General features: G+C 45.2%; 1 protein-coding gene across 1 annotated transcript in view; it reads left to right on the forward strand.

The window, feature by feature from the left end:
- Positions 1-5919: 5919 nt before the first annotated feature.
- Positions 5920-12541, forward strand: part of LOC146811697 (prostasin-like) — a 58976-nt gene continuing 52354 nt past the window's right edge. Inside the window, exons 1-2 of the mRNA XM_085618670.1 lie at positions 5920-6092; positions 10473-10608. Of these exons, the coding sequence (XP_085474796.1) occupies positions 6044-6092; positions 10473-10608 (185 nt within the window). The 5' untranslated portion in view covers positions 5920-6043. The remainder of the gene's footprint in view (positions 6093-10472; positions 10609-12541) is intronic.

Raw genomic sequence — 12541 nt, forward strand, 5'->3', positions numbered from 1 at the left:
GAAAGAAATGGAGAGGTCAAGCCATATCCACAAATTACTCTGCCTTTGCTCGGGGGGTGACGATCTGGAAAAGAGGGGGGGTACCATTTGTTGTGCTGGACAAACGAGTAGATACGCAGGGCAGGTACATATTCCTGTGCGGTACATTAGATGGAAGACCGGTTATCCTTGGGAACATTTATGCTCCAAATTATGACCAACACAAATATTTCATGAGTCGAAACTCAATACTGGCGGGGTGGGAAGCATATCCATGGCTCATAGGGGGCGACTGCAATGCGGTGATGGACGTCACCCTGCATCAATCACATCCTCCCCTGCGAGACACAATAGCTAGCAAGCAGGCAGAAACCCTCTGCAATTGGGTGAAGGGTTGGTCCCTATGTGACAAGTGGCGACTGAGAAACCCGCTGTACAAGGAATATTCTTTCTTCTCCCCGGTACACCAATTGCACACCATGATAGATAGGATTATGTGTTTTACCTCCATAGCAGATCAAATTACAGACACCACACACTTAGCAAAGACCTTCTCTGATCATAACCCCCTGGAGACAGTTTTTATTTGGGGTAGAATACCTACCCCAGTTCCCACATGGCGGATATGGCCTCAAACACTGAAGGACTCGACGTTTCGCAGCACGCTCTCCACAACACTTCAAAACTATTTTACAGAAAATCAAAATACTGCTTCCACAATACTGGTCGAGTGGGATGCCGTGAAGGCTGTCATTAGAGGAGCAGCAATTAGCGCCACAGTGAGAGCCAGACAAGAGGTACACAGAAAGCTACAAGACACAGAGACCAATATGTCATGACTAGAACAGGAGGCAGCGCGCAACCCCACGAAACAGGCATCGCTGCAAGAGACACGCATCAAATATGCAGAACTGCTTGAAACACTGAGACTAATGGATTATAGATCTTACACACAAACACATCATTCGGATGCCGACTAGTCGGGTACCCTCTTAGCAAAGCTGATGAGAAATGTTCCTCCCACTACTGTCATTAGCCACATTAAATTGCCAGGGGGAGAGACTGTGACCACAGAAAATGATATTAGTGACGCCTTCAGTGACTATTACGAGGGGCTGTACCGTGCACCGCACCTCTTGGAGGAGTCTTCCATCAACGAGTTTCTCATGGACTTACCGTATCCACGACACCCGACAGGCATGCAGAAAGACCTGGAGGGACCTATAACCAGGGCAGAGATTAAAGTAGCTATAGGCGGACTCTCGCGCATTACGAACCTGGCCCAGACGGACTGCCAGTGGAATTCTTTGATGCATACTCTGAGATAATAATACCGCACTTGGAGGGGCTATATAAGACATCGCTTGAGGTGGGACATCTTCCTTGCACCACTGCCCAGGCACTGGTGGTGTCATTGGCCAAGCCAGGGAGGGACCCGGCAGACATGTCAGGCTATCGTCCCCTGTCACTGCTGTGTACGGAATATATCATTTTAAGCAAGGTATTGGCCAATAGAATTCAGCCATACCTTAATAAGTTGATTCATATCGATCAGTGTGGGTTTATACCAGCTAGGAGTACTTCATTAAACCTACGCAGACTGCACAAGATCATGTCTACTGATCTTACACACTATCCAAATGCTGGCTGCATATCCCTAGACATGAGACAAGCATTTAATACGTTGTCATGGGAATACATGTTTAGGGCCATTGCACGCTTTTGTTTACCCCCCAAATATGTAAAATGGGTAAAGCTGCTATACGCTGCCCCCACTGCAAGAGTCCGAACCGGGAAGCTTATCTCCAGGGAATATGGTATCCATAGGGGTACGCAACAAGGCTGTCCCCTGTCCCCGATATTGTTTGTTCTAGCACTGGAGCCATTGGCACTCCGTATACGGCGAGAGGCCACACGTTGCGGTATCCCTATAGGCACATCAACACACCTGGTGTCGGCATATGCAGATGATCTTATCTTATATATGGCAGACCTGTTGGAGGGACTGGGCTCGATTCCCCGTATTTTTGCTGACTTCAAAATGGTATCAGGCTTATCCATCAATGAATCTAAGTCCAATTCCTTTTTCTTTCATGACCAAACGCACCCAGATTGTATTGCTTTTGGAGAGCTCAAGTTGCCAGTGGCCCCACACACTTTTAAATACTTGGGCATTAACGTATATCGCTCACAAGCGAACATGTTGGAGGGCAACTGGGGTAAGGCTATTCGTGGAATACGCTTGCAGTTAGCTTTCTGGACCACGTTGCCATTATCGGCTATAGGTCGGGTGGCTTTATCTAAGATGGTGGTACTTCCCCGTCTTTTGTATTATTTCACAAACCTTCCATTGTTAATACCCACAACAACTTTTAATACGCTAGACACTATCCTGATAGACTTAATATGGGGTACGGACCAACATCAAATAAGTCTTAAGAAACTCCAAATCAGCACACGTGGGGCGGCCTGGGGGTGCCAGATTTCAGAGCTTATTATTATGCATGCCAAGTGCAGTGGTTGTCCTACTGGACAGCAGGGTGCAATTTACTGGACGTTGATTATAGTTCCAGGCACATCGAGCAGGGAACACTCCATGCTTTATGACTACCACATAGTAAACCACCCCCAGCGCTACCAAACCTCTTCCAGACGGCACTTCAGTGTTGGGGAAAGGCACTACAATATATTTCTAAAGGTGGTAGATATGCCGATACCATTCCATTGGTAGGGATACCGTTGACGAGCGATAGGCTGACGCAAAGGGTACTTGGACTCTGGTTGGATGTGGGTGTGGAGGCTATTGGGGCATTGTTTGGAGATGGGACACTTATGGACCACGCCACCTTCACACGTGCTACGGGAGCGCCTGCCCCACTATACATGACACATGCAGCCCTACTGCATTACATTAAAAGACAATGGGCCCCACAGCGGGAGGAACCCCAGACAAATGAGTTTGTCAAATCTCCGTATTACATGGGTCATGGAAGCCACGTCAGTAAATGGTTATACCTCAGCATCTGTACGCATGCCCAAACCCCGCTAGCTGCCACGCGGACACAATGGGTGGCTGATTTGGGATGGGACTTAACGGACAGGGAATGGGGGAACATATTGGCATATCCATGGAAAATACCACGCAATGCCAAATTCAAGTTTATTTAATGAATGATCATACACAGAGCTTACTTGACGCTGCATAGGCTACACAGAATGTACCCGGGAACGGATGTATGATTAAACAACTACTACTCAAAGACCTAATGCCTTGACCACGAAAGCTAAATCACAAACACTGCCAAACCACTACATTCTTTACAACGACTTCCTTAACCACGATAATTAATCTTTTGCTACATTCCCCAAATATACAACTATGTTCTTTTAAAAACGTATGTTTGAAACCGCTGAAAAAAAAAGTAATTTATTTATTCATGTTTTTTTCAATTAACAATTAATTGAAGAAAGAACATGGGTGGTGAACGTAACCTACGGAGCTTTACAAAGATCCTGAATATATTAAAACACACTCTTCAAACTTCAGCAATGTTAAAACAAAACAAATAAATAAATGGCATGTGTAGCAGTCAACCTACTGGTCTCGAAGTCCTTTGAGAACAGTAGTGCTTCAGATGAAAACTGGCGCCCGGAGTGTCTTCCCTGAAATTGTTTTTGTGAGTTAGTTCAAAGACCTTGAGCCTGATTATTTAATGCAAAGGAAACCCCTGCAGCCTCCTAACCACGATGCAGCAAAACGAAGATGCAGAACTTAGGTAGGTACCTTACTCGTGCCATTCCTAAATCGTGGCCTGCAGTGCCATCTATTGGCTAGTTTTATGAGGAGGTCGTTGTTCGTGTAGGTCGTGATTTAGGAAGTCGTGTTCATTAAAATGTAGTTGTTTAACCCCTTCAGCGCGGCGCGGATTTCCGCGCTGTGCTGAAGGTTCTGTGTGCGGGCGGGGCCATGACGGAGCGGTTCCGTCATGCGCACAGCGCAACCGACGCGCATGACGGAACCGCTCCGTCATGCGCGTCGAAGTGGTTAAGAATCGTTGTTTACAACGCTCGTTCTTAAATATTTGTTATTAAGGCTGTTTCCCCCCGGAAACAGCACATCATTGCCCCCGATGTAAACTACCTGAGGCGGATCTACTTCATATGGCGTGGACGTGTGTATGCCTTGGTGAGTTTTGGAGGGGGGTTATACAAATGTTGGGAGACATTACACGCCAGCCCATGGGGAGCACGGCACTAGAGTGCATATTAGGTATCCGTAGACGGACGAAGACACAAAAGGTTCAACTCCATTTTTTGGACTTGCCGCCTATAGTAGCAAAAAGATCCATCACCATGCGCTGGAAGTCAGCCAGAGCCCCCACCCTATGTATGTGGCATAATGAACTGCTTAGATGGGCAGGAGCTGAAAGCGTGGCGCTGCATAGTGAGGAGGCCCGCGGCCTAAGGGAAAAACCCAATCTCCTTGGAATGGGATGCAATGCTGGAAGCCTATAAAAATATCAACCCGGACGATACCTCAGCCGTTCCAAGTACCCAATAGTAACTGTAATAACAGAGTATTATGTATATTATCCCCTGAAGGTTACAGATGGAGCAGTGTGATCAGAAATTGCACACAAAGTAATTTAACTAGATGGAGACGATCAATTGATTTATACACTGAACAGCCAGAGCCAGAGGCGGGGGGGGGGGGCGTTAGAGGGGAGGAGGGTGGTGTTATTGGGTATTGATTTGTTATCAGTATTCTGATAAGTGACCTGTACATTATAGTGTGGGAATACACTGCACAGAGATAATCGTTGAGTGTAATTTCTCTGGATAATCATGATGATGACTATGTAACGTATTGGATACAGGCCTTATAAATCAAAGAATTACAACGCTGTATGGAAGATATGAACAATATGTTTCTTGTTTGGTAACAATAACAAAAAAAACAATAAAGTTTGTTTTAAAAAAAAATATGTGTCATCACTCAGGTTTTTTTCACTGAAGCCGGCATTTAAACATTTTTAGTCATGACTCGGAATGCAAGAAAGACCGGTCTTTACCAATGCTTGTATAATGGTTATTGGTGCACTGCATATCTTTCCGGAACATTTGGACCTATTTGGTTAATTTGACAAACACCTCTCTCAGTGTGTCCACTGTAGGAACATTTGAAACCGCTGGTCGTATTCATTTTTTATTTCAGAGGTATTTCAAGGTTAGTCTAATTGCACCAAGGCCAAAAGTATTCCTTAAATAAGTAGAATACTTTTAATAGAAAGCGTACATGGCGCCGCGAGGCCATGCTAGTGACAATACAGCACTATGCACACCTGGCAGAGGCGCAACTAGAGCCAAATTTCGGGGGGGGGGGGGGGGGCTGAACTTTAAGCAATAGGCAGAGTGGAGCTGCAGGGGCTCTTAGAAGGGGTGAAACAACAGCGAGGCCTCATTAACATGCAAATGGTCTTTTAAAGACCTGTGAAGTGCTCGGGTGCGGCTGCTTTTTTGCCCGGGAAGGTGTCTCATCCCGGGCTGCCACACACGACGGGGGGGGGGGGGGAGGGGGGGCTGAAGCCCTTTGAGTCCAATGGGTGTTGCGCGCCTGACACCTGGTACCATAACATTTACGCAGCCTGCCATTCTTCACCCTTGCTTGGGTGTTTAGCTTGCGACGCTATTTGCCAGATTGCCTGGACTTGTCTGGAGCGATGCCTGTTGTAACTGTCATTGATGAAACACGAGAAGCAATGGTGGGGAATCCTTCAGACAAAGCTGGGTACGGGCCATTGTTAACATACTATGTGGAAGGGTTGGGCGGATTTGTTTGTGAATACATTGAGCATCGGCTGAGCTCCAAGACACTAAAAATACTTTGTGTCAGGTGGTACTCCTTTAAAGAAGAGGCAGAGTTGAGATAGGCCTCGCGCCAGAACCTGAAGAGCAGGTTCGCTGACTGACAGCCTGGGTGGGGTACGGGTGCCAGTGCTGTGTCCGGACTCAGAAGTGGCTGGATCCGGGGTTGAGGCGCCTGCAGCTCACGCGCCCGGGAGCGATGCCCCCCCTCAAGTTTCTGGGTCTGGGACTAGCCCTGCTCGCTTCAGGTAGGTGCCAATAAGGGATTCCAGGGGCTTCTGGGAGCGGTGTGACACGGCAAAGTGAGGTGGGCTGGAGTAAGATTTGTTAGTGTTTTGAACACTAAGCGGTCCTGCGTTTCTGTTGCCTCCTTTTGAGATCGATGGTGAGCACCTGTCCGGAAATGAACGTAGGCCCTCCACGAATATCTGTTTTTTTAAGGTGACCTGATGGCCAACAATACGTTGCCTTCTGAGTCTCGGGGGTTCGAATTAAACGCTGCGAGTCTATACTCAAAGCCCCCACGATACAAAGTGTTTTTGGTATTTAAAAAAAACAAAAAAAAAAACAGAGCTGTTTGTATATGTCACCTGTGACAGGGGTCACTTCGCACTTAGGTTCACATCGGACTTGAGATCAAGTTTGGAGGGGGAGGGGCTCGGAAAGAGTTTCTTTGAGCTTTGTGCCATTACGAAATTAAGTACTCCCATGTCATGTGTGACATATTTAGATAGTACTGTGAGTTTAGGCTTGACTTTGTTAGCTCATATGTTGAAAGTAAGACTACAAGTTCCAGAATGCAATGAGCTGTTGCGGGGCTAGCTGAATGTGCGACACACGCCATATAGCTGATTGGCAGCTGTCTCTTTTTGTGTTTTGCGGCAGACAGCGATGACAGACTTCAAAGGTATAAGGGTTAAGAAAGGGTGATATGGAAACAAAGATTTCTTTGCGCTCCAGGGACCATATCATATTGGAAGAGGTGTGGCGCAGCGGCCAGGGTGACTGACTCCGGAACCCAGGGGCTCACAGTTCGAACCCGGCACCGGTGGCAGATTAGCCCAACACCATGTGACTCTGGGCAATGGCTTGCTTAATCTTCCAGATGGCCCCCAGCGCCTAGAGACCCTTACCGGTGATTGTTCGCGCTTTACAAATGTGGATGATTATTATTATATCATGGTCTTTTTGGGACCAACGCAACGCCGAACCGAGGGCCTATTTTATGTACCTGAAGGACGTTTGGTGGATTCATATAACCCGATATTTCTCTGAGTTATTGCTTTATTTTCAGTCAGCACAGCTCTGAAACTGAAGGAGGCAAACCATGTCCACTGTTTCCGAGCTGTACTGCTTAAAATAAATCCCTAAAATTCCCTTAATGCCGGGTGCTCAGCTCTGCGCCAGAAAAGCACACAGGGCCGGCTTTATTGCTGGTGGGCGCCCTGTGCGACAATGTTTGTTGGCGCCCCCTCAATGACCACCTCCACCATTCACGGATTCTCTCACTAGCACCCTTTAACAGTGACCAAGTCTCCATAACCACACCCTCTCAGATGCATTGAATTAGTTATATAGCGCCACTCATACCAGTGTAGGGTGTCCGAGCACTTTGCATCACATGCACATTACACAGAGACAATCAATCATACGAGTGTAAATCAGTGTATAGGAAATGTTACATAAGCCAAAGGACTAAAAGTGTAGGAGTCACATGTCATCCATACTGGTAGGCAGTATAGTTTAAGAGTGCTTGGTGTGGAGAAGCACAAACGCAGAGTCGAAAAAGAAACAGCATAGTTGGGAGTTTTCTATAAAAATAAGAATCGATTTCTAGCCAAATTAACCCTTTTTGCAACATTAATCAATGCTCTATTAATGTATACTTTGCAGTGTGTATGCAGTTCTAGGATGAAAGTTAATAGCTCACTATCCTATATTAGGACTTTAAGTTATAAATTGCAAGTAACAAAAGGATGTCTCTTTTGAAAGCAGTAACCTGCTGATCTGTTTACATCATACGCACTCTGTAATCTACTTGGCGGACGTTCTTTGCAGCAGGCATGTTAACCCTCTGCGCTAACTTCACATAAGTCAAACCCTCAACTATACAAAATGCTGATCTCTCTCCAGGAAGATAATTAATCACACGAGTTTTCTTGACATTTATGTGAGGCCTGGAAACGCTGCAGCAGGTGCTTCAAAAGCTTAATAAACTTTCAAACACAGCGCCCCCAGGAAGCCAGCACCCGGTGCGGTGGCACCGGCCGCACCGCCCTAAAGCCGGCCCTGAAAGCACATCACAATATGGCCCGGTTTATCAGCTTCATGCGCACACCAAGAAGAAATGGTGGGCTAGATTTACGAAGGTTTTGCGTCAGGTTTGCATTACTTTTATAACATAGACGGCGCAATATCCTTTTCAGGATTTACAAATCAGCTCAAATTGGGATTTTTTACTGTTGATTTCACTGATATTACCATAAATACTGCCTGCACCACACACAAATGCATACAATGTCCCATCCTTTTCAAAACACCTTTACAGCGTGTCTTCAAAAGCTTAAAATCTGCCTGATTTGCAAACGTGGGACACTTTTTAGCTATCTGATTCGACACGGCGCCGCTGCCAATTTTATGCCTGGGTTTATTTTCTGTCCCAGTCTGCCCTGATGAAACATATAATCAACCTAATATTATTGATGATTAGATCCAGTCCAGACGCCAATAATTAGATCCAACCAAAACACTGTCTATACTGTGTCCAATTAAAAAACTGTTAATAAGGAAATCCAGTCTAAACATATGGAATAATTCGATCCAATCCAAACCCCATTAATAAATGGATCCAATGGAAGTAGTATTGATATTAAGATCCAACCACAACACTGTTCATAGTTAAAAGCACCCAAGCAACTTCGATATTGAGAAAGTAGTGGAATATTATCAACAATGAAAACTCATCAAGGCATTTTCGAATTGAGATCCAAGCAAACATCATTAATGTGGAGACTCAGCCAAAACGTCAGTAGTATTGTGGTCAACCTAATATTGTTCAACTAGATTTTAACCCAGAGCATCTTCCGTATCCTAGAGGGCGCTACACTCCCAGCTGGAGAGTGCATTGCTCCAGCCTGGGGAGTGCACCAGGTTGGTCCTTCCTTTTTGGACCTTTCAAACTTTGGGTCATTACATTTTATAAAACCGAAAAACTCCTTGGGGTTTCCTTGGGGGAAATCTGCAGCATCCGCTCGCTCTTTTTTTTAGGTTCTTGGTGGTGGTCAAGTGAAAAACGTCACCCACCCTATGAGGTCGGATTTGATTTCCTTCTGGTGCACCAAACATGGAATGTGGGCTTGATGTGTATATAAATTATGCAGTGGATATGCTAAATGGACCTGCACATCGTATAGTTCCAGCCGTAATACAATCAATTGTTATTCGCAATGGTATTGGGTGCTAGCACCAAGCCACATACTCATCCACCAAGAGTAATATTCATCTCAAGGAAACAAAGAAAAATCCCCAAGATGTTAAACATATACAAAAAAGGCAATGCTGCACACCCCAAACGTAACCTGCACCCCTTGAGACAGTCTGTTTCCTGGGTGTAGTCCAAATACGTAAAATGTTCATATGAAAAAATGAATTTCCAATCTTGATGTCACAGGAAATGTTATGTTTATTCTTTGTTAATCATATGAGTGTCCAGTTTACACAACGCAGCCGACGCTCGTTTCGCCCAACGGGCTTTCTCAAGGCTTGTGCGTTTCACAATTATTGTTCCTGTTAGATATATGGGAAGTTTCCAAACTTATACCTAGTTCCCACCATAGGATCCAGTAAAACGTGGCTCAAAACGAGCACTGTCACTATTTCCTCGTAGTTGTGGTCAGTCACATGTATTTCAAGGACCAGGATCCGTCCCCTCTCCTTAATATTATAGATTATCCCGCATGTCCCTGGGCGTTCGTACCAGGGACATGCGGGATAATCTATAATATTAAGGAGAGGGGACGGATCCTGGTCCTTGAAATACATGTGACTGACCACAACTACGAGGAAATAGTGACAGTGCTCGTTTTGAGCCACGTTTTACTGGATCCTATGGTGGGAACTAGGTATAAGTTTGGAAACTTCCCATATATCTAACAGGAACAATAATTGTGAAACGCACAAGCCTTGAGAAAGCCCGTTGGGCGAAACGCGCGTCGGCTGCGTTGTGTAAACTGGACACTCATATGATTAACAAAGAATAAACATAACATTTCCTGTGACATCAAGATTGGAAATTCATTTTTTCATATGAACATTTTACGTATTTGGACTACACCCAGGAAACAGACTGTCTCAAGGGGTGCAGGTTACGTTTGGGGTGTGCAGCATTGCCTTTTTTGTATATGGAATGTGGGCTTGGTGGTAACCTGGACGCTGTCCCAGAGCACCTTGGCTCCCACTTTGATGAGACTCTTGGCTCCTTTGATGTAACCCAACATGGCCTTTTCTGTACGAGATCCAAACTGTGAAGTGTGTTGCATGTATACTCGCTGATGCTGGGCATGCCACCAACTCGAAATAACACCCCGTAAAGCATGATTAATTAAGATGTGCCTGTTGCTTGCTTTCAGCTCTTATCCTCCCAAGCGTGTGGGGCCTGAACTCTTGGAAATGGGAGGTCAGCATCCAGAATAAGCGAGTCCATGAGTGCGGTGGGGTCCTTCATACGAACCAATGGATCTTGTCCAGTGCGAGTTGCTTTAAGAGGTAAGGATCTTGAACCGGCGACCCAGGCCTGCAGTGCCTCAGGCTAGTGCTGCACTCCAGTTCTGTGGCTATAAAAAGTCATTGCCTCCTGATATGTGCCTTCTGTAGCCCTGCTTGCTTTCAGGGGGCACTGGCCTACGATTTCCTCACCAGAACGATCCTCCAACAGCTCTGTCCAACCTTTTGACTTTCTAAGAAACACTTACCTGAAATGTGACTGACTGTCCAGATTACTATGGTGGCCACTTCACACCATGTGATCATGGACATTGTAGTCTTCGGCTTTCCGTGCCACAACCTAGTGTATTCTCTGGGCTGTAGTGCTGGTTTACTTCTTCATGATTTGTTTGTGAAAGACCAGGACTCAAAGCAGTTTCCGCATTCATGGAGTGAGGTACTTGGCCTAAATACTGACAACAAAGCATAATACGGACATTGTACGTTGTGTCCAAGAGAGATAGTTACCCATGTTCTTTCAGGAAATGACGGTGGACCTATATTACCTCTTAGTAGGGCCCAAAGAATGCCATTAATCAAGCAAAAAAAAAAACCTGTGTGCTAGCTCATGCATTTGGCAGGCGCGGCCCGTGAAGGTAAGAGAGGTAGGGTGGGGGGGAGTTGATAGACGACAAAAAGAGAAACTTAAATTGAAAAAAAATTAAAACCACTCACCTTGCGGTCGCCGCATCGCTGACTCTGCAGTGTGGCGAGCGCAAGGTACGTGGTTTTTGTTTTATTCATTCAAGTTTCCCTTGTCATTGTCTGTTGACTCCCCCCCCCACCCACCCCCCCCGCCTCACCGCTCTTACCTGCACGGGCCACGCCTGCTATTTAGGTTTCACTAGCAGGCTTTTGAGTAAAGCCCTGGAGCTTGTCAAACAATGAAAGTACCTTCAGCAAACTTGGCAGTGTTCAAAGTCCCAGGCACTCCTCTATGAGCATGGAAAGAAACAAACTATGAAGTCCAGCTGCACTGCACCATCAGCTCACAACCAGCTCAATAGGCCAGGTTTTCCATTAGAAAACAAAAACTCTTTCGTCCCTATCTCTTGTATATAGGGCATAGTGCAAAGACAGGAAGTACACGCTAAGCCTAGTGTTTTCCTTGACTTAAGAGAGGCCCACATGCAGTGTCTATTCTATAAGATATATAAGACTTATAAGGAAAACAAAAACAAAATCCTCTCACAACTTCTACTGCTATCATCTCCTTTGTTTTTTCCCAATATTTACATATTTTCTTTGTTTTTTTATAATGGCTTGTTTCCTTGTTTCCTCCTGGTCTGTGGCTTTAGATTAAATTTTTTAATTAATTCTTTCCTGACCTTGCTTAAGCAGCATGTAGCCCTTTACCATAATCTGTCGAACCACAACCCCCTTCTTAAAATCTATCTACACTGGCTTTATTTTCAAAAGCGCTTTACAGACGAGAAAATAGTAAAATCAATTTTGAATTAAAATATTTGTTATTTTAATATTCAAATAAGAAATATAGGAATTAAACTTCAGTTTTAGAGCATCCAGATAAGGCACACAGATATTGTGCACTGCAGCCTAGGAGTATTTGGCTGGCTGCAAATCAAACAAGCATTGAAAATGCAATAGGTATCGCCTTTGATTAAGTTAAAGCCATTTGCTTTGCTAATGATATTATATAGCAAAGCAAATGGCTTTAACTTAATGAAAGGCAAGACCTATTGCATTTTTAATGCTTGCAGTAATCAATGTTGAGTGGAGGGGAAGGGGTTTCTTGTGCCCTCCCTGCCTTCCAAAGGGGATCTAAATAAGCCCCATGCGTACATCCCCTTTTCAAGGCTGATACCCGTCTTGAAATGTTCCTGAAATGCGGTGCATTAATGCGAGACATTCTTTTGAAGTAAACTTTGCTACGTCCTACTGTAAGGGAAGTGTCTGTGACTCTCATTGCGGGGGG

The sequence above is a fragment of the Triturus cristatus genome, chromosome 7 (assembly GCF_964204655.1).
Source record: "Triturus cristatus chromosome 7, aTriCri1.1, whole genome shotgun sequence".
NCBI lineage: Eukaryota > Metazoa > Chordata > Amphibia > Caudata > Salamandridae > Triturus > Triturus cristatus.